Source organism: Maniola hyperantus, chromosome 19 (genome assembly GCF_902806685.2).
Source record: "Maniola hyperantus chromosome 19, iAphHyp1.2, whole genome shotgun sequence".
NCBI lineage: Eukaryota > Metazoa > Arthropoda > Insecta > Lepidoptera > Nymphalidae > Maniola > Maniola hyperantus.
The window spans coordinates 12,508,446-12,532,965 of NC_048554.1; the positions used below are offsets into that span (position 1 = coordinate 12,508,446).

Sequence of the window (24,520 nt, forward strand, 5' to 3'; positions counted from 1 at the left end):
ACAATGTTCATTGTGTCTGTGTGATATGCCTGTGTCTGTGTCTATAAACTCGAATACAGAAACGCTCCTCAAATTTTGAGGTCCTCTTAAATTTTTTGATGGCCATCTTCAATATCAAGGGTACCTTTATTGAATGTTTCAGTATTCTGCCAATAGTGGAGTCATACTCAGCTTTCTGTGTCTGTAAAAAAAAATAAAGCTCATCTGTGGTTTTTTATCTAAATGTAGCATGCTCATTAAGGCCGGCCATACACGGACTGCTCGAGCGGTTAGCCAGTGATCAACATACACGGACCGCTCTTGCAGTCAGAGTCAACCGCTCTTGCAGTCAGAGTGAACAGCTTAAGCGATGCGTGCGGGCGGGAAGCGTGCGCGACGTGGAATGAGGAGCGCGGGCGGAGGTAACTGCGCGAGAGCGGTCGACAGCTCGAGCAGTCAGTGTATGCCAGGCGACTGCTTGACCGCCCAACCGCCCGAAGCAGTTGTAACTGCTTGAGCGGTTCGTGTATGTACGTACGTAGAGGTCTGTAGTTCAATATGCAGTCGCAGCTTGAAGCAGTCCATCCTGACTGCTTCAAGCTGTCCGTGTATGGCTGGTCTAAGTGTAGACATTATTAATGTTCAAATAATCCAAATAGAAGAAGAATTCCAATCTTGTTATGACCTATCGTATTTTTTCCTAAATGGCTCTTGAACTCGTCACTAAAGTTGGTGTCTTTCAATTTGTATGGATGACTAAATTTGATTTATAATTTACCACCATTTCACATCATTCAGCCGCACTCAGAATCGCTAATTGTTACTTAAAATTGAGTTAAAACGAGATAGATTTATGTGAGAGATATAGCTCTGTCTCGTTTTAACTAAACTAAAGTAACGATTAAGCGACTCTGAGTGCGGCTGATTATCTTACAAATTCAACAACTCACCATCAAAAAGTGTGGAATCGTACCCAATTTGAATAAATAATAATTTGACTTTAGCTTTGGCTTCAGGGACCTTCGCTTGACCTTCGTATAAGTTTTAAAGTTAGCTAACGTGATATACTTAGCTTAATTTTTATTAACTTCATCGTAATTTAACATTTTCATACTAATTTAGTAAAACAATGTAACACACTTGGGTTAAATTGTTTTGCGTTACGTAGGAACATTCTTTAAAAACTTTTCCTTAAAACATTACACTTACTTAGATATTTATAAATTTATCGCCAAATTTCGTGACGAGTTTGTTTCCTTGAAAATTAACGCTCAAAATTCCTGTAACACAAATCATATTACCAATACAGGTACCAATATCAAAATACTTTCTAATCTTCTTCTTATTTCTACAGTTGCAAGCTTAATGCCGGGGATGGATTTATCAGTTGCCACACGTCTCACACCAAGTCCCCGTGACATGAGCCCTGCTCTAGCAATAGCCATACCGATGATGAAGTCAGTCAACCTGGTACCAGCACAGTGCTTCGACAATATGGCGTACCATACAGAAAAACCGGTAGAGAAACCTATAGAAGAAAGTAAAGCCTCTAGTAGACAAGAATCAGTTGAAAGTGATAACACAGTCAAAGCAAATGATTACAACAACGAACAATATGATAAAATTGAAGAAAAAACAGACGCAAGAACGCCCCTACTCAGAGGTCACAAAAACGAATCGCTTGATGAAAATAAACTTAGAGATGCAAATATCGAAAAGCGGAAATCATCGGCTTCAACATAACGAATACTGCATAATACAAATAGTAATGTATTATATCGAACTAATATTACTGCTAAGTTAGTAAAAGAGACCAATAGTGTACTAAGAATCATTTTGAAATTATAAAAGCACGCTGTATTTGTAACATATTAGAATCAAAGCGATTTGGGTAAAATGGCTGAAGCGATGCCCAATTTGATAAATCTAAAATCAAGAAATTAAAATATAAAACTATTGAAATAACATTTTATATTTTGAGGTTTGATGTATCATGAATTCATTAAAAATGTAAATTGAAATTCAATTAGGAGTAAGTTTTTTGCAGAATACAATCATTGAACTTTAAAATTTAAGTATTAAAGGCCGTGATAGTTTTAAGTTGTAATTAAGAAAATCTAACTATTTTAAATGTAAAAATAGTCATTTTAATAACTAATTCTCGACATCTTGGTCTATTGAGGAGTCATTGAAATCAATTTGTAAGTAGAAATCCATTTTACCCATCGTTTTCTATTCTCGACGCTTTTTATACCTCTTCCATACTTTGATAACTTCAAACTGAAATATTCACTGATTAATTTACCATGCAAACCTTTACATAAAGTTAACTGTGCTTTTAACTTGTCGCCTTTTTACTACCATTAAGTTCAGATTGATTCATCCCAACCTTACCTGCTCACAGCTGTGATAGCCTAGTGGTTAGGACGTCCGCCTTCTAATAGGAGGTCGGTGGTTCGATTCCGGGCACGCACCTCTAACTTTTCGGAGTTATGTGCGTTTTAATTAATTAAATATCACTTGCTTTAACGGTGAAGGAAAACATCGTTAGGAAACCTGCATGCCTGAGAGTTCTCCACAATGTTCTCAAATGGCACATGGCCAGCGTGGTAGACTATGGCCAAAACCCTTCTCACTCTGAGAGGAGACCCGTGCTCTGTAGTGAGCCAGTGATGGGTTGATCATGATGATGATGATGAATCTTACCTAATTGTCTATTTCTATAACAACTTCGTAAACTGTGTCTGACGGCTGATCATCATTTTGATCAATCAAATATTTTAAAAAAAGAACATAAATTTTGTGAAAATTTTGAAATGTTTTCAAATCGCTCTGAAGACATAACCATACTGTCTCGACATTAAGTAGATCGTCATATTCTTCAAAATTGATGTTTTCATTTGCAGCATGCCGTATTGTCGCATGTTTGCTCTGGCGTAAAACAGCCTTTAATGCAATCGAAGTTTGCTTCTATATCCATTTTCAGGCGGCCTAACTTTATACCTCGTCAGTTTACTTTATTGAGCAGTTTCAACTTTTGTTGTGCAAAGTTAGTTGATTTGATCGTAGGGCAGTTAATATTTAGAAAAAATATAATCACATATTCTATCCGTTGTCTATCCTATACACATATTTAGTAACAATGAAACTTAAATCAACTTTTGATGCTTATTCAGGTGTACACAAAACTGAATTAAATTAAATATGACCCTTACGTGAGTTTTGGTATAGTGCATTCAATATGAACTGGCATGTTTCCACTTGAGACCGGAATTAGCAATAACAATAGGATTACATTCGACATGCCACGTAAACAATAAGGGTAATAAACCAAACCCTCATAGATCCCATTCCTTTTTAAACGAGCCGGTTCAACCTTATATATTTTGTTGCAAACCAACCAGTGTTAATATTTTTGAATTCACCCGTCCTATTGTTATTGATAATAATGACCGTCTCAAGTGGAAACACGCCAGTTTATTTTGAATGAACTATACCTGTTTGGAAAACAGATTCTATTGTGAGAAATCAGCAGAAATTAACATCACATTTTGAAAAATTTTGTGTGATTTACCTACGAAATTAAAGAAATAAGAGCCATTTCTATTTAGTTTAGTATAACTCTGATGTACAGCTGAGTTAGCTCAAATTGTAGTGCTTACTAAATATTTAGCTAAATGACTAAACAGAAAGGGGTAATTTGAAGCGCAAATTACGAGCACTAAGCATGCACTGTACTGTAAACTAAGCGATTTGCATTCATGAGAAGACGCGAGATGATTCTATGTTAGCTTTCCTCTTGGAAATTTAGTAAAGCAGACGACTTGCTTATATTAGGAGGACCTAATTTTTATTAATTCTTCTGGGTATAATCCGTGAACGACAAATCATAGACACCGTGTTTCTAACAATTTTCATTTGAAAACAGGGGCCACAAACTCATATTATGCCTCCAGTAAAGACACTATGTAACGTATAAATAAGGATTCCTTGTATTACTTATGGAACCCTAAAAACCCTAAATTATTGGTTCAAAAGTTTTTGTGTAATGCGGATATGATCAAATATATTGAGCATCATTATTATAAATTGGTATAATATTATGATTGTTCGTATAAAATATACAAATTATAAATTTTGTAATAATCATTCTGAAATATTTGTTCGCAAATCAATTCGACAGTTATGTATGAATTTTGCCATAATGATGACTGAAATATTATTCTGGTCATCACATTATATTGAACCCGAATATTGATTTCGATTAAATTAATGGTGAACCAGAATTGTCATTAAAACGGTTGTAATTTTGTGCGCAAATAACCTTTTCTGAATAGTCCTTAAGAGCGGTTACACACTGCATCCGATCCGAATCCGTAACAATGCGGATATAAAACTTGGACCTAATTCGGATATTTACAATCCACAAATAAATTAGAATCCGAAGTAATGCAAAAGCGTTCTTAGATAAAAACTAACAGCTGTTCTACGGCTGCTTCGGTCCGAAAATTTCCTCCGAATTGGAGATACGATGAGGAAGAGAAATCGGACGATGGAAGTCGGATCTTACCTAAATTACCATCTAAATAGTTCTATGACTACGGGCGGTTACGCACCCATCCGATCCGACTCCGTGAAAATACGTTCCGAAGTAGTTCATAGAACTATTTGTTTTGTGACATTTGACGTAGATATTTTTTATATTCTTATTTTCACGGATTTGAATCGGATGAGTGCGATCGCTCTACTTCGGAACGTATTTACACGGATTCGGATCGGATGAGTGCGTAATCGCTCTACTTCGAACGTATTTTCATGGATTCGGATCGGATGAGTGCGTGATCGCTCTACTTCGGAACATATTTTCACGGGATTCGGTTCGGATTCGCTCTCTATAATATGATCTTGATATTGGCTAACTCTTGTACACGATCTCTAAACCAAATTGTCAGCTCTAAATCTAGTGCTACTCTTTTCCCCAGGGAGCATAATGAAAGGGATGGCAATACATTTAGGGCTGTCACTTTAGTTTAATTCAGAAACTACAATACAATAGAATTAGCTATATATTGGCAAAGCATTCGATTAAGTTACGATCACTAGTCAAAATTATAACCAGTATATCATTATGCAATAGAGGATCCAGCCTTGCAAAAAATGTAGATATATTAAGCGTTTAAACTACCGTGAGTGATTCCCATTATAAATAATATCTGTCCCGGCTTTACTCACGTGTCTAGTCGACGTTAGCCCGACTAGTTTCGAACCCATCCGGGGTCCTTTTCAATCGTGACAGTGGATGGATGCTACCCTCAGCGTGGAGACCGCTTTTTGACACTAAGACAAGGGCATCAGTCGTGGGACATGACACCATTAGCTCCGCTTGTCTGGATTTCGGTGACGGTTCCAGCGATGAAGATCAGCAAGAACTGTCGGGAGACGATCGGCAGCTGTCTCCCCCCGCACGCGCGGCCCGCAGGCAAAACCGCGGCGCGTGCGCGAGCTGACTCCCTTGAAAAAGGACCCCAGATGGGTTCGAAAATAGTCGGGCTAACGTCGACTAAACACGTGAGCACAGCCGGGACAGATATTATTTATAATGTAGATATAACATATAACCCAATCAAAGACTCTGACCTTCATCTGTAAAGTTAGGCTGGGTTCACTATAATCTTAGACACGTAGACTTAAAATAATATGACATTGTGGCTAATTCCATTGTACACAATCTCTAAACTAAACTAAAATGGCATCTTTAAATCTATTGCTATCCCTTTCATAATGTTGCTTGCGAAAAAAGGATAGCAGTAGATTTAGACCTGTTAATTTAGTTTAGTTTAGACATTGTGTACAAGAGAATCAGCCCCATTATAGAGACAAGACAACAGTCCATTTAGGAAAAATGCTTGTTTAGAAAATCACTAGTGACGGTGAAGGAAAACATCGCGAGGAAACCTGCATGCCTGAGAGTTGTCCATAATGTTCACAAAAAGATGTGTGAAGTCTGCCAATCCGCACTAAGCCAGCGTGGTAGACTATGGCCCTAAATTCTTCTCATTCTGAGTAGAGACCCGTGCTAAGTTGTGGGCCTCTGATGGATTGATGATGATGATGATGATGATGATGTCTATAGAGTTCTCAAAAATACGTGAAGTCTGCCAATCCGCACTAAGCTAGCGTGGTAGACTATGGCCGTATATCCTTCTAATTCTGAGTAGAGACCCGTGCAAAGTTGTGGGCCTGTGATGAGTTGATGATGAAGACGCGTCTAAATATTGTATTCATTGTTTTCCCATAAGTTATTTACCTTCATTGCTATTCATTGCTTTTCACTAAAATTATTCATGCTCCATCAGCGACATAAAATAATATGTTTCACTAGATGAGGCGTTTCATAGTAACAAAATTGTCCAACGAACATCGGTGTCCGCACTCCTGTCAATCGGAATCCGCTTTAGACGCAGGCCGTTTCTACGAACATAGATATTTAAGTTAGAACATTACAAGTCAGCCTTTGACTGCAATCTCACTTGGTAAGCCGTAAGTGATGATGCAGTCTAAAATGAAAGCAAACTAACTTGGAAGGAATATGGTAGTTTTATTAAGCCTATATCCCGTATCGGTTATTTGACAGAATCGTACCGGAAAGGTAAATCTCTTGGCCGCACGGTTGTACCGGAAGGGTGGTAACTAGCCACGGCCAAAGCCTCCCACTAGACCAGACTCCCAACTAGGGACTATTCGGGAATAGACTGGAACTAGACCTCAGACGTAAAAGACCATAGCGCTTACTAGTGCGCCACCGGGGAGATTGCACTCATATGTATTCGGTTCGTATCCGTGATTCTTCGAAGTAGCCGTCATACAAATACGGACATTCGATTTGTATTTTTTTACGGATCCATAAAATCACGGATGATTGCACAAACGCCCAGAGTTTAATTTTTACACACGAAGCGGATTACGATTAATAGGAGTGCGGGTACCGATGTTCATTGGAACATGTAGTTACTATGAAGTATGAAGCGTGGAATAGCGTGGAATCTAGTGGATCATTGTGACCCAACCAATGCGTGGGGCTAAACGAGCCTCATTGGATCTGACGTGTCCATTATTGATGACGTCCATGCGTTTAATACGATGTTACGGACACCGATGTTCGTTGGAACATTGCAGAATACTATGAAGTGCCGTATCTAGTGGAACATTTATATCCCTCCGCTCTATGGACCTTTTAATCGCGCCCCAACCAATGCGTGGGGCTAAACGAGCCTTATTCTATCTGACGTGTCCATTATTGATGACGTCCATGCATTTAATACGATGTTACGGACACCGATGTTCGTTGGAACATTGCAGAATACTATGAAGTGCCGTATCTAGTGGAACACTTATATCCCTCCGCTCTATGGACCTTTTAATCGCGCCCCAACCAATGCGTGGGGCTAAACGAGCCTTATTGTATCTGACGTGTCCATTATTGATGACGTCCATGCATTTAATACGATGTTACGGACACCGATGTTCGTTGGAACATTGCAGAATACTATGAAGTGCCGCATCTAGCGGAACATTTATATCCCTCCGTTCGATGGACCTTCTAATCGCGCCCCAACCAATGCGTGAGGCTGGATAGGCCTCATTGGATCTGACGTGTCCATTATTGATAACGTCCATGCATTTAATACGATGTTACGGACACCGATGTTCGTTGGAACATTGCAGAATACTATGAAGTGCCGTATCTAGTGGAACACTTATATCCCTCCGCTCTATGGACCTTTTAATCGCGCCCCAACCAATGCGTGGGGCTAAACGAGCCTTATTGTATCTGACGTGTCCATTATTGATGACGTCCATGCATTTAATACGATGTTACGGACACCGATGTTCGTTGGAACATTGCAGAATACTATGAAGTGCCGCATCTAGCGGAACATTTATATCCCTCCGTTCGATGGACCTTCTAATCGCGCCCCAACCAATGCGTGAGGCTGGATAAGCCTCATTGGATCTGACGTGTCCATTATTGATAACGTCCATGCATTTAATACGATGTTACGGACACCGATGTTCGTTGGAACATTGCCGAATACTATGAAGTGCCGTATCTAGTGGAACACTTATATCCCTCCGCTCTGTGGACCTTTTAATCGCGCCCCAACCAATGCGTGGGGCTAAACGAGCCTTATTGTATCTGACGTGTCCATTATTGATGACGTCCATGCATTTAATACGATGTTACGGACACCGATGTTCGTTGGAACATTGCAGAATACTATGAAGTGCCGCATCTAGCGGAACGTTTATATCCCTCCGTTCGATGGACCTTCTAATCGCGCCCCAACCAATGCGTGAGGCTGGACGAGCCTCATTGGATCTGACGTGTCCATTATTGATGACGTCCATGCGTTTAATACGATGTTACGGACACCGATGTTCGTTGGAACATTGCAGAATACTATGAAGTGCCGTATCTAGTGGAACATTTATATCCCTCCACTCCATGGACCTTCTAATCGCGCCTCAACCAATGCGTGAGGCTGAACGAGCCTCATTGGGTCTGACGTGTCCATTATTAATAAGGTCCATGCATTTAATACGATGTTACTGTAAATGACGTTGAGTCACGAGGGAACAATGTTTATGGTTTATCGGGTAAAGCTCCATTATTCGTGTTTAAAATTCGAACACAATCAGGGTAGATTGTGTTCGAATTTTAAACACGAATAATGTTGATTGCTGATATTATTTGTATGTACCCACATGCTAGCAACAAGTAACATATTAAAAAAACCGGCCAAGTGCGAATCAGACTCGCGCACTGAGGGTTCCGTACTGCAATCGTATTTTACCGACATTTTGCATAAATCAAATCTCAACCTATTGCCATCCCACTATCACCCATTAGTAATGGGTCATTACTGAGCACGGGTCTCTTCTCTTCTTTAGACCATAGTGACCACGCTGAACAAGCGCGGATTGGCAGACTTTACACACTTTTGAAAACATTATGCACTCTCAGGCATAAAGCAGGCATATATTATAACGGGGTAAAACCATAATTCTACTGAAATATTATGAATCGAAATGCAAAATAGATGATCTAAATAAGTATTTTTCTTCCCTAAGTTTAGTCTAATTCGAATATACGATGCGTTAGTTTATATCAATATTATAAACACTGTAAATAATAAAAATATTAGCGTTAATAATTTTATATCTCGATCACTAGAAGACATATCATCGGCACTCTCTTTCATTCTTGGTGTTATAAAAGCCTGGTCAGAAAAATAAATCAAAAAAAATCAAAAAAATAGAAGTTTTTTATTTTTCTGGTCAAGTTATAATTATTATTTTTATACGTGTATAATATAGATGTTGTATTATAATATCATAGTGTTGATAAGGCTTAGATAGTTAACTATGAAATGTTTTAATATGGGACTTGATATAGCAAGCCCGGGGGACAAGGACGGGACACTATCAAATGAAGACAACGTCATGTCTTCTATGGCGATCTATAATACAGCATGTTTGATAAATTATAAAACATCATCTGTGTAGTAGGTACCAAAATATAGTACAGTATGCGGCAGAAAATGATGTACATCGGTGATGTAGGTACATCGACCTTTAGAAGGAGATAGCTGATTTGTAGAGCGTTGTCTCTGTCGTTGATCGTCGTTCATACCTATGTATGAATGACAGAGACAACGCTCTACAAAGCCGAAATGTCATTCTAAAGGCCGTTTACATTATTTTCTGTCGCGTACTGTAAGTGCGTCGTCCGCGCCTACAGATTTCTTGCTATATAAATCCCTAAGGGCCTCTACACACACGATGCTTTTGGCATCGGAATCCAGCAATTTGGTCGCATTATGAAAGCTCGAAACGTAGGGAAGTATCGAAAGCGACGTAGTCGGAGCGTAAAAACCGTTGTATGAAAACTGCCATATTCCTTCCAGGTTAGATCACTTCCATCTTAGACTGCATTTACGAGTAGGTAAGTACTAGCAGGTGAGTTCAAGGGATAATAATTTGTCATCAATTTTTTGTATGGGTTTAATCTCTGTGCATACTACGCAAGTGTTTTTACCTCAAAAGCATCGTTGGGCGAGTATTCTTTAAGATAGCTCTTGTCGCTGCCACAAATTAGTTGAGCGAGACTTCTCGTCGACAGAATGCACAGTCAGTGAACAACTATTCTATATAATTATCTCTTTTAATGACATCGACTATATTATGTTGTATAGAAAAGAGTCGATAGCTAGTCGCTTCCTCGTCGACGATGGAGGAACTGCCGTATATTAGACTTCGTAGTTTTGCCTCGGACCTAAGTCGCCAGATGGTGATGAATCATCATTGCAGTCGTAAAATCGCTGGTCGCCGATATTAAAAGTATCGTGTGTGTGTATGCTCTGAAATATAAGTATGTTTCACGGAACCGCTTCTCGATTTAAAGTTACCTGTCCATTATACAACTTATAAATGAACAAATAAAAAATTTATAGAATGTTGTTTATTTTACGTTAAAATTTATAATTATCGTCAACATTTTATAGATTCCTCTCTAATTATGCTTGTACCTGTACTATTCCTAGATTAAAATACTAGTATTATGTAATTTATCCGAAATAAATGTAGCTAAAAAGTTATTATCAAATCGAAATAATTAATCTATAAAAAATACCTTTGTATTGATTTCTTGCAAGCCTTTCTGAATTATTTTATATTTCGAATTATACTTTCAATTATTTGAACGCATAAAATGCAATAAAATTATTTAATGTTGTATAAGTACTTAGATAGCACAAAGTTGTTTTATGAAAATATGTAAAATCAATCATAATGTATATAACTTCCTTGTACCAATTATATAGTGAGATAAATTTAATAATATAAATTATATGATTTATGATTTCTTTCACATGTTTTATAACTATTGTATTAAAAATGTATATCTTTATTTTGCTAACATTCTATCAAATTCTATTTTCTTATAGAAGACGTACATGAATGCGTGGACCATTGGTTATTCTATATTATAATGTCAGTTCATCATTATATTTATGTTACGGGCAAAGTCCACATGAAGTACACAGGTGATAGTGCCCGGGTATAGTTAAATTTACATAGAGTCTGTTGGCAAAGTTGCCTTAAAAACCCAAGAATATATTTAAAAGTTTACTAAAATCCACAATAAATCTTACGGCTGAGTGTCGCACTTCATTTTTGCTTTACAACAAACTATGGAATCAACTTCATTATTATTTTTTATTTGTTGTACCTTATATAATTAAATAAACTACAAAATATAAAAATATAAATTTACCATTGTACGGGAGCGGTGTGCAGGCTCGACCGTACCAAAGGGGAGATCTCCCACCGAGCGGTTGGTTGTGCTCGGTAGCGCCAGCTGGGCCGACGGTTATGTCTTGAAACTTCTATATATAGTCCAGATTGCAGAAAACTCTGTTATTGCGAGTACTGTCGGCGGTACATTTGTTCGGGACTATGTCATCGATTGAACAGCGCCATCTAGTTTCTATTGTGGTAACCGCCACACCATGAATACTGGCTGCATTTTCGTATAATAATTCCATCTTTTTTTTTTTTTTTTTTATTTCGTCACGTACATCTTCCACCTATGTTTAGTGCTGCTCGGTCAAAATTTGCTAATAAATGAAATAATACATAAAACTTTGCCCAGTCACTCGTGGCAATGTTGACTTTACCCCGGCAATATCAAGTTTGTACTCCATTTGGTACTCCGCCCATGACATTTATAAATCATTGTAAAAGCAGAACACTTAACTTGTCAGAAACACATCAAATCGGAGTACGAAGAGCCATTTGTATAAGTTAAATATGACGTGGTGTCATGAATGTCATGATACGATGATTAAGGTTAACTCAAATATAACCTGTAAAATTTAACTCCTCACGCGCCATTTTAACTTTTTGTGTGAAATTTCATGCCAAAAGTACGATTTTAGTCCTTATTTTAAAGGTGAACCGTACTTTTGATATGACAGTCGACCCTTAGAGATAAAATAGCGCGTGAGGAGTCATTTTTACGGACTATACAACAAATATATTTTGGTTTCCCAGGATTGTGATTTATAACAATAAACACCCACTATTTTCCTATTGTACGATTTTTTCTTGTTATACCGTGCATTTCTTTTTACATAACTAAGGACAAATTCTGATAATTACTTAACTATAATAGAATTTTATACAATTTTTATTATGCTCCATTCATAAAAAATAGAATAATAATATATTTAAAAAGTTCGCTAATGAATACACAATAAGTCTTAAAATGTCAAAATAAATCTTTTATTTGTTTGATAAATGATATGTAATTATAGTAAAATTTATTGTATTCTTTGCCCTGATATTTAGTTATTTTTGTTTTTATTTTTCTTTTTTTGGTAGCAAGCTCGCTACAGATATTATATTATATGAAATCAATTTGTGTAAAGTATTAATTAATTATCATTTTAAACTGGATAATATCATTTAAATATACCTACATAATGTATGATATATTATTTATATAATTTAAATTTATAATATATTTTAATTCAATATAATATCTATTATAAATATTATAAAAACTCAAATCCTTTTGGTTGGTTATCGCACAAGTTTACCGTAGGTTAAGGCTTACAGTGAGTAAACAGGGCTTGAATCTTATTGTATAGCGTTCTATATACATTATATACTATACAATTTTGAACAATACGAAAACATATTTGAAATATTGTTCATTAAATATTTGAAAATCATATTATGTGTTTTAATTATCGTAACCCAATACCCTTAAATTTTTAATTATGTTTTAATATAGAAAATCAAAGACTTTTCTACGGTATAAATTCTTTCGTCTTTTATATTATATAAAAGAAGATTTTTACTATATAACATAGATTCATAAAGAGTGGATACATACGTATTACGTAATAAAATAATTCACTCGTAGATAGGTAGTTCACAAGCAATGCGACCTTTACCTTCGAATTACATGAACTTTATATTTAGATCACAAAGCTTCTACAATGTGCGTGACTATAATAATGAAACCACGATAATATTTAGTAGGGAAAACTAGTTTAGGTATACTTTGATAGTACAACTTGCGACGTCCCACGCAACGTCCACTTACTAAATGTCGAGATCGGCGAGGGAAGGTGGGAGGGACGATTTTCCATATGTAAAACCCATAGAGTTATGATCCCACAGATGTGTATCTAGGTCATACAATATACGGGTAGACAGACAAAAGCAGTACGTCAAAACCCAATAGAAAACGTATACACCCTGTATGAAACGTGCGTTCAGACAATTTCCTGCCTTCCGCCTCAGGAAAGTCCAAAAGTCATTTGTGGGTATTGGTATTACCTTTTATAATAAAATCCCGCAAACTATTTTGGACTTACCTTTGCACAAGTTTAAAAAATCTATTAAAAATATGCTCCTGAAAAAAGCATATTACACAATTGAAGATTATCTAAATGATAAAAGAGCGTGGATTTGACCTGCAGCTCGTTCCAGCAACGCACAAGACTGCAAATACTATTTTATACATGGCATAATTTTGTACCTATATCAAATATTTGAAAAGAGCAACCGCCGAGTTTCTTGCTGGTTCTTCTCGGCAGTAAAGGCATTCCGAACCAGTGGTAGATGCATCCGACTATTCGTAAGCACTTGTAAAAGTTTATACGAATAAAAAGATTTTCATTTTCATTTTCATTTTCATTTTCATTTTCATTTTCATTTTCATTTTCATTTTCATTTTCATTTTCATTAGACCTACTACACAGACCATATCAGTAATCATCAGTACTATCACCCGTCTTCGTTTTTGCTAGCGTTCTGGTTACACTCTTTATGAATAATCGTCAAACCACGAACTAATCATAAAATCATTAGTTAAGATTACCAACCCGAAATGGAGTAAAAACTTCTACTTCTAAACCACGCTTTGTGTCCGTTATAAGTCCCGCAAATTGCTAATAAGCGTGGCCGCCATTTTAGTGACGTCAGCACTAGACTGAAGTTTCGAGCTGATTTTATTTTTATTTTTTATTGAATGGTTTACTAGCGTTTTTAACATAAAACTTACTAACTATAATAAATACATAGATTTTTCTATCATGCACAACTATGTTAAATCATGTAAAAGTAAACACTGCATGCAAATTCCGTACAGATATCAGAGTTACAAAGGGGATAACAATTTAAGTAAAGATTCCATACAGTATGTCTGTAGGTATGGTTAAAAAGTAAACAGTAGGTAAACGTTCTATTGTAAAATGAATAAATATGTTAAAAAAATTACTAAATTAACTACTAGGTATAATATAATGCTACAATTTTTTTTAACGTTTATACTTAATTACTATTTTCTTATATTCTACACATTCTATAAGTTCTAACACACTGATAGTATATTTTTATTTCGGCTGCCGTCAAAATGACGTCATTTCGATGTCAATGAGACATGGTTCCAGCGCAATAGGGTAACCTTCCTAACCTACGTAACCTACCTAGGTAGATGGGAAAACTCAACTTAGCCGTCCAGGAATATTTTAATAAGTTAGCTACCCTAATACATAATATTAGCAGAAAGTTATCTCTGTTTTTGTTTTCACAGACTTGAGTAACAGTTTGTTTGTTAAATAAAACTTCTTCACAACTGCTGTGGAATTTAATGAGATTTTGTTTACATTTTTATAAAGACCTAATGACTGCCTCTGGCTCCGCTTGGCAAAAATATAAATTCTCTTCATTCCCTATCCCGTGGGAATTAAAAAGCAAGCTACATTATAAAAGGAAACTGCAAAATTTCAGCTTTCTTGGTCCAAGGGTTTGGAGTGGGCATTGATGAGTCAGTTTGTGAGTCAGGGCTTTTTATTGTATGATAATAATATGTTATACCTAGTCCACGGCTGAAGTGCCGGCACATCGCGATTGACCTAGGCAATTCTCAGAAATGCTTAAACCGATTTCTAGTCTAAGGCCTAAACCTCATATTTTAAAATTCTGATTTGGACACTTGGATTGGCCAAGTGTCCAAATCGGAATTCGGAATATTGGCTTTGGGCATTTTAGATTAGACCAATCGCGACTTGCCGGCATTTCAGTTTTGGACTATAAAATACACTTAGCCTTAGCCTTAAGAGAGTTTTGAAATGACTTTTTGTAGGTATTCATAATAACATTAGTTGTAAATGCTCATTCGTATAACATTTGAGTTTCAGGCTGTTTCCTTTTCAAGAGATTTGACTTCAAAACAATGTAGGGCCTCATTTAAATAATATAAAAGCTGGAGTCGCTTGGATAAAGCCTGTAACACACGACGTGCAAATGTAATATGACTAAAGCAACCACATTAGGTGCAAGACACACCGACCGAGCCGATGCGTAGTATCAAACTGAAGAATGAAGCTACACGATGCGTTGCGTTAGCGATGCGGCTACATGCGGCGCCTAAGCGGTGCCGCTGCGTCATTCTACCTAGAAATCGCTGTACCATGCCACGCCACAATGCGTTTCGACGTCGTGCGGCGCCGTACCGCACGCGCAACGAACTTGGGACCAGAGAGTACGAGGCGGGGAAGGGTGGTTTGCAACGCTATACTTTTTGCCGGAGCGACAACGCAGTCCACACGTGCGGCGCCGCAACGCACCAGCCACGCAGCGTGCGGCTTCAGTCTTATACCCTTTTCAGGGAGACGAGCTGATAGGGAAGTGAGAAACCGCACAACATTGGTCGTAGATAGCAAAGGTCGCGTTCACTTTGCGATCAAAATGACAGTATTAACTTGTCTCTCGCTGTACCTAATTTTGTAGATACGTTATAAAAAAAAATTTGCAAAAAAAATAAAAACCGACTTCGATACACAAACACTAAAAATTGAAAAATAATTTAAGTTATTACCGAATATATTATGTATACAAGAGTTTATATAGTTCCATAATAATATTTTTTGGTGCCGGTGCCAATTAGCTTTAGCTGCGCGAATCGTCTTTACTTCATATTTTTACTCCTCCACACAATGGCACCGACCCCAAAAAATATTATTATGGAACTATATTAACTCTTGTATACATAATATTATATTCGGTGATAAATTAAATTATTTTTCAATTTTTAGTGTTTGTGTGTCGAAGTCGGTTTTTATTTTTTTTGCAAAAAAAAATTATTTCACAATTTTTAGTGGCTCCATGGTATTAAAATATGCTATGCCTGTTTAAAAATCTACTGTTTACTAAGCTATTACACTGATCGCGAGCAATTTACTCTTATCCGTTGAGGAGTTCCAGTATCTATCTTCGAAGATCACCAAATCACCAAGATCTTCACCAAATTTAAATGGGACCAGCTTTGAAATATACCCTTTCAAACAATAAAAGAATTTTCAAAATCGGTCTAGGCGTCTTCGAGTAATCCGGTAACATACATAAAAAACAAAAACAAAAAGACTCCGACGAATTGAGTACCTCCTCCTTTTTTTGAAATTAAAAATAGTATCTGATCTACTTACTAGTTACTATAGAAATTACATGACGGGCTCAAGGATTTATATACAAATCTTTAAGCCGGTGTTACTTTGAAAGTATACATTTTGACGGAAGAGTGGGATACTTTTCAGTCTGTGATGGGCCCGTTGCCTTACGAAGGGTAGGTGACTGAGTATGCAAAAGGTCAACATTTACAGAGGGTCCTGAATAGAAAGGCCCTGCGCGGCTCACAATGCTTAAGCAACAAAAAGAACATACAAGTGAACCTATTAATAACTTACAATGCTTTAAAATAAGTATAAAAGCTCCGATTCTGTTGTCTTTCTCTAAATTAAGTGTGGCTGATTCCGTTGTACACAATCTCTAATCTAAACTAAAATGATACATCTAAATCTTTTGCTATCCCTTTCATAATGTTGCTTGCGGAAAAGGATAGCACTGGATTTAGACCTGTTAATTTAGTTTAGTTTAGAGATTGTCTACAAGAGAGTCGGCCCCTATCTACATCTTTTTCTTTTTAAATTTGCTAAAAAAAGGACGGAGCATGACTTTTTGTTTATTTATTTGTGTGTCTAACCTTTCCTCCGACATGATGGTCGGAGACTTTTGATAGTTGAGATGGCTTATTTTTTTTTCCTTGCCTTGCTCTGTTTGGATACAGTTGGTTAATAATACAAAATTAATGGATTTTGTATCATTAACCAACATATTTTTTTATATTCTCAAAAAGTTCGCAGTAATTTCGCGGAATGCGAATATGCGAATGCGAATAGTCGTTACATCACTAGTATCTATTGCAAAACTTTCAGTCGTTAACGATAGACGTTAACGTTTTTAAAACCGTTTTGATCCAGCCACCGAATACCAAAAGCTGTTAAAATAGATGGTAAAAACAACTAACAGCAATACAGCTAAAGGCTTGTTACCGGTAGATATATATAAAAAGCTATTTGCATCGCCAATCGAGAGTCCGAACCATAGACTTGGGAGTAGGTAGCTAGATAAGATTATCTAAGCGTGCCCAAAATTCGAGTCAAAGTTGAGCCAAGTTTACGGGTGTTTTTAAGATTTTTTAGGGCAGTCTCCTTCCGATATTCGGGGTGATTATTAATATTATAATCGCCCCGATAATTGAATGTTGCGATAGCAATAAAGCTCTGATTAGTTAATTTATTTTGCCACTAGTTTGACGACCTCCCTGGCGCAGTGGTGAGCGCTGTGGTCTTAATAGTGGGAGGTCCCGGGTTCGATTCTGGCAGGGGTTTGGAATTTTATAATTTCTAAATTTCTGGTCTGGTCTGGTGGGAGGCTTCGGCCATGGCTAGTTACCACCCTACCGGCAAAGCCGTGCCGCCAAGCGATTTAGCGTTCCGGTACGATGCCGTGTAGAAACCAAAGGGGTATGGGTTTAATAAAAACTGCCATACCCCTTCCAGGTTAGCCCGCTATCATCTTAGACTGCATCATCACTTACCACCAGGTGAGATTGCAGTCAAGGGCTAACTTGTATCTGAATAAAAAAAAAAACCTCTACGCGTTGAACTTGTAATTAAATAATACCTGCTTTTTCTGAGTCACGCGAACATACTGAGCCGACAGCATTTGATTTTCAATATAAAAATTATATTATTGATAGAGGAACGAAAATAAAATAGGTACCTAGGTACTTGACTCAAAGTTGGCTCAAATTTCGATCACGCCTGGACGGACGGCTTGCGGTATCTAGCTACTCCTGATCCATGGTCCGACCAATCTGTCGAACTGTTAGGAGGTCCGCTTCGACAGTCTTTTGAAAAAAAAAAACCACAAGAAATGTCCAACGAATTTAATTTGGAAATTCGCACACACGGAACTTTTACTTCACGCGAATACAGTAGTTTCAGTGTTAACTGCTTAATGTGGAAATGTGGACTGCTTCGCTGCCTCGCGGGTTGTTCGCTTTATATAAATTGAAATGCTGAAGCAGCGAATTAGCACGTCATGTTAAAATTATTAATTTATACCAGAACGATAGACTCTGGTAGTTTGGCTCGATGTTTGCTCAACTTTAAACCGTTTGCACCGAGCGTGTTTTAGCAAACTTAAAATTCAAACCCATTTACGCGAACGAGAAGTCCGAGCTCGGAGGGATAAAATTATTGTGCAACAATCCGAATTGTTTTAGATTATTCTGTTACAAACGCCTTTTTAGTAATTTCAAAATATTTGCTAGTTTTGAACTATTTTCAAAAATGTTTCATGATCATCATCAACCTATCGCTGGCTCACTGCAGAGCACGGGTCTCCTATAAGGGCTTTTGGCCATAGTCTACCACGCTGGTCATGTGCGGATTGGCCAATTTCACACACCCTCGAGAACATTATGGAGAACTCACAGGCATGCAGGTTCCTTCACCGTTAAAGTAAATATTCTTTTTTATTAAACCGTGACGGGGAGGAGCGATCTCCAATAATCCTGCCACAATTCAAAAAAATCTTTTACAAAAATGATTAATAATTGATATTTAGAAATGATATTTAATTACTTAAAACGCACATAACTCCGAAAAGTTAGAGGTGCGTGCCCGGGATCGAACCCGCGACCTCCTATTAGGAGGCGGACGTCCTATCCTGTTACCTTTAGTAGTTTCAAAATAGTTCCTAGTGTTGAACTTTTTCGAAAATGTTTGCTAACTCGTAATATTTACAAAATTTGTTTTACGTGTAACGTAAATAAAAGAATTTTGAATGTGGGGTAATTCTTGCCAACAATAATTAATTAAAAAAATTTAAAATCTTTCAAATTAGATTTACCGTGCGATATATCAAAAGAAAGAGCTTGTTGCGAATTAATAAATAGTTTGAAAGTTAGTTAAGAAAATAGATGAAAATTGACCGTTCCTACCCTCTTATCTCCAAAACTAAGTACTGAGTTTAAAATTTTGAAAATATAGCATGCAATTCAATACCTTATCGATTACTTACAGGAAAGTCTACAAGAATTCTATGGTCTTAAAATGGTAAAACTTTCAATATTGTGCATACAAACTTACATTATAATATTATTATTTATCTCGCGCATCCCTCTCCATGCAAGTTCAACTCGTACTTGTCTAGTTTAAAAGGTTCCAATTGGTCAATAAAAAGGCAATTTAGATATCAAACATTTCAAAACTAAAACTCTACTCGAAGCGCTCAATTATTCCGTTAGGAACACCTTCGTCGGTAGTTTTGGAGCAAATTTCTGGTAAATGTTCGAAAACGTTTCCCCAAACTTAAATCCAAACACATTTATGCAAATTTTACGAGTATGTTTACTACACACGGACTACGGAATTGAGTGGGAAACATTTGGAAAAAGGATTTCCATTCTGTGTTTATACTTTCATAGGTACACCTATGGAAATGGATACGCAAGCATAGAAAGTGCAAAAGTTTTCCTTTAGATAATGCGGAAAATTGGCACACTTTCCTCTTAGGTGTGACGCACACCAGCACAGGCAAGACGTGGTGTCTTAACGGCGGCCTCCGCGTCCCTCGCTCTGTACAAATTTGTAGTAGACACGTTCTAGAAACTAATCTCTGTGTCTGTGGTTCGCAGGATTTCTTAAAAAATAGCTACTTAGTTTTGAAATCACACAAGTTTTGCATGTAAATACTTAAGACCGTGTAATTTAGAAATTAATTAATAGTTACTTATTTTAACGGTAATCTATAATCCAGAGTACAGATTATATTAGTCTCTAGAATGTATCTACTAAATTTCATTGAGTTTGATTGGTTAGTATCCAAATGGTATTAAATAGGGTATTTTACACTTTTTTTGAAAAGTGTTTTAATTTGATTCGAGTGTTTGTCTTCAGTATAACAATTTCAATGTTATGTCAAAGTACATGAAACATAGTTTAGGTAATTATCACAAAGACTCCAATCTACACCGTCTGTTTGCGTCGGCCTTTAGATTTTACGCAGATGGCGTGGCGTTCATTTGGACTGCAAGCCAATTGCAAAATTGCAGTTTGGATGTAGTTTTAGTAGAAAAGATGAGGCGTAATAGGGTGGAGTGGTATGGGCATATAATACGGAGGGAAGAAAGCCATGTCACTAGAAGAATCTAAGTATGCATGTGGAAGGAAAAAGAGGAGAGGACGACCAAAGAAAAGGTGGATGGATTGCGTGAAAGAGGATATGCGTGAAAAAAGGGGTGGATAATACGTTGACGGATGACAGAAGTGAGTGGAAGAAGAAGACATGTTGTGCCGACCCCACGTAGCGTGGGATAAGGTAAGGAAGAAGAAGAAGATATAGTTTTAGTGCAGTAAACAGACCTAACAAGTAATGGTATTAGATGAAGTACCTTGTAGTCCTATTTGTATTCGAAAAAAAAATGTTTTTTTTATACTTATGAATATGGAACTCATTTTAGTTACTAATCATCAAATTGTAGCTTATTCGATCCTTCTTCCTTTATTTATACCTATCAGGTCTTTGTGCTTATAATTTATGGTTGACGATTAATCTTATTCCATCAATTACACCCGTATCTATTTCAATTAGTAATCCTTGTTCCGGACCATTGATTGACATAAGTACATACCCAAAATAAATATTATGTTTAGTATCGCATAATAAAATTTGGGGTAGGTATACCTAGGTACTTACTTTAATGGGGTGGGGGGTTTGGGGTTTTAAATAAAAAGAAACAGAACAGAAGAAATGAATAATCCATAGTATCCATGTGGTATCCATAGTCCATACCACCATATTATAGAAATGTGAATATGTCTGTCTGTCTGTCTATCTGTCTGTCTGATTTGGCTTTGACTAAATTTGGTACCGATATAGCTTGCATCCCGGGGTAGGACAAAGGCTAGTTTTGGTCCCGGAAAGTCAAACAGTTCCCACGGGATTTTTAAAAACCTAAATCCACGCGGACGAAGTCGCGGGCTTCAGCTAGTACATCATGTTCTTTATTTTAAAGTGTCTAAGAGCTAGGGTACCTAGTAACTCGGAGAGCCAAAACCTTTTATCTTAGAGCGTTAGTAGAGTATTCTTTGATGTTAGTGCATTACTGGAAGAAAACGTGGAGCTTTTTGGTCATTGACTTGTATATTACTTCGTATGGACAGGGCCATTGAACAAACAAAATGGTACCGATTCAGTGGTGCTTTATTTTTGTGACAAAGTTTTATATATATTTTTTTGTTAAATAAGCAAATTTAAAATAATATTACAATTACATAAAATACATAATTCTAATATAATATTGCATGCCTTATTATATAAGGTATTTGGCTGTACCATCACAATTTATGACTAAGAACCATTGTAAACCCAAATAAGCAATAAATAATTTGATCGATTAGCACCAATGCAACCTCAGTGACGTCTGGATTTCAAACGGGTCGTTCATTACTATCTAAGAGGTGGCGCTGATTTATTTGGATCCAAAAACGTAAAAAAATTGTTCTCTTGGGCATATCTTGTCATTTATATCGATGTTTTTGGTCCGTCTTTTTAAAATGGTCGTACCTTTTCAAGAGTGAAGAATATTTTTCTAAAGCAAGGTAGAATATAGTAACACTAGCTTATACTTGCGACTTCGTCCGCGTGGACTACACAAATTTCAAACCCCTATATTTTTACCCCCTTAGGGGTTGAATTTTCAAAAATCATTTCTTAGTGGACGTCATAATAACTACCTGCGAGCCAAACAGCCAAATCCGTTCAGTAGTTCATGCATAGACTACATCACTAAACTTCGGATCCCAACTCCTCAATCCTGATGCTGTATGGTACTGAACTCCGAAACCGTGGGGATTCGGGAATTTCTGATGGTGAATTAATATTTTAGGTATCAAGCAACGACTTCATGCCGTTCCCTCCAACTCCAAGCTCCTCAAACCTGATGATGCAGGGTACAGCACTTCTAAACCATAGAGATTCAGGAACTGTTCCTGGTGAAATAATATTGTAAATGCCGAGATTATACCCTGGATTAACACATAGGGCGTTTGTGCACTCATTCGTATTCAGTTCGTATTCGTGATTCTTCGAAGTGGCCGTCATACAAATACTCGATTCGTATTTTTCAGACGGCTCCGTGAAATCACGGATAAGTGCACAATTACACCCATAGGAAATCATTCATTCCGGAAATCCAAGAGTTCCCATTAGTTTTAAAAAAATCCACGTAAACATAGTCATGGTAATTGTGGTAAGCACATAGATAATTAATAATCCGTGTTAACGTTACATGTTATGAAGCTAATTAATACAAATCAATCAATCTTAATAATTCGGTACAACGCGTGCAATTAACCGGGATTACTATTGGGAAATTAAGGTTAAGCTAATTATTATTACTATTCCTATAATTGGGAATATATAATAAGTAACATGTGGAAAAAAGTTATCACTAAAAATTTTATATTTACAAACAATATACGCCGTCCAAACGGACATTTATGGGCATTGTGCCCAATACACTGGCGCTATTATAGAATAGAATAGAATAGAATAGAATAGAATAGAATAGAATAGAATAGAATAGAATAGAATAGAATAGAATAGAATAGAATAGAATAGAATAGAATAGAATAGAATAGAATAGAATAGAATAGAATAGAATAGAATAGAATAGAATAGAATAGAATAGAATAGAATAGAATAGAATAGAATAGAATAGAATAGAATAGAATAGAATAGAATAGAATAGAATAGAATAGAATAGAATAGAATAGAATAGAATAGAATAGAATAGAATAGAATAGAATAGAATAGAATAGAATAGAATAGAATAGAATAGAATAGAATAGAATAGAATAGAATAGAATAGAATAGAATAGAATAGAATAGAATAGAATAGAATAGAATAGAATAGAATAGAATAGAATAGAATAGAATAGAATAGAATAGAATAGAATAGAATAGAATAGAATAGAATAGAATAGAATAGAATAGAATAGAATAGAATAGAATAGAATAGAATAGAATAGAATAGAATAGAATAGAATAGAATAGAATAGAATAGAATAATGTTTATTCGAGGTATATAGGTGGTACATGGTGTAGGCAATATCGTCCTGTACAGCAGTGCAACACCTCGAACAGGTAGGCCACTCAGCTTGTGTTGAGACGTCGCGTCGGGCCCCTCAGACACAAACCTCTAGAGCAAATATCTGAGGTACCAGATGCCCCAACGCTGATTTTCAATATTACCTAAACGTCAGTGGCATAGAATATATAAAATTGGCGAGTAAATGGATAAATAAAATGAAATAATGTGTTTACAGTTTTTAAATTTAAAGTGATATAGGACATAAAAGAAGAAATAAGAAATAATACATTGAAATAGATGTTTAGATGTTGTAAATTGTAAGAATAGGAAAATAGTACGATAGTTTTTTTTTTTTTTTGTAAGTATAATAAAGAAAAAATAAAATAAAATAGCTCGCAAGGTGTGGATGAGAAAGTAAAGTTTGGTAAGATAAATAAATTAAATAAATTTTGACTAAATCTGTAACTTTTGAATATTTAAAAGATGTTTTTTGAATTTTACTTTAAAAGCTATTATTACCTCGCTGAATGGCAAGGCTTAACCGTTGAGCGAAATAAGCACCAGCTCTTGGGTCACCAGACGCGTGAATCAGTTTTTGGGGCACCACGACGTTTATAAAAGCTTTCGTGTCCGATGACCATGGGCCCAAAGCACACGAGAAGAGTCTCAAACGCAAGCGCCGCAAATACATAGTCCTTTACTAATTATTTACATTCTGTGAAAATTTGATACATTCTATTTTTATTTTATTTTATTTGGAACACATATTATAATACATAAATTTTACATATACTACGTCACTTAAATAGAAACACAGGCTGATAAATGTATCAATAATATGTATACACACTACGCAGCATTCCCCTGACATACAGACGGACGGACGCAGAGGCTTAGTGCTATTACTATTATTACTAGGGTAATTACTAGGGTAGGGTAGGGTATTACAAGTGATAACCGGTG

General features: G+C 36.4%; 1 protein-coding gene across 9 annotated transcripts in view; it reads left to right on the forward strand.

The window, feature by feature from the left end:
• The window catches only part of LOC117991065 (potassium voltage-gated channel protein Shaw-like), a 408,219-nt gene that overhangs the window by 104,846 nt on the left and 278,853 nt on the right, over positions 1-24,520 (forward strand). For 3 of the 9 annotated variants that reach the window (XM_069505071.1, XM_069505072.1, XM_034978603.2), the window contains one exon: positions 1,334-12,778. In XM_069505071.1, the coding sequence (XP_069361172.1) occupies positions 1,334-1,722 (389 nt within the window). In that variant the 3' untranslated portion in view covers positions 1,723-12,778. Of the gene's footprint in view, positions 1-1,333; positions 12,779-24,520 lie in introns of those variants that run through there. The other 6 variants (XR_011237882.1, XR_011237881.1, XR_011237884.1 and 3 more) reach the window with 6 other exon arrangements.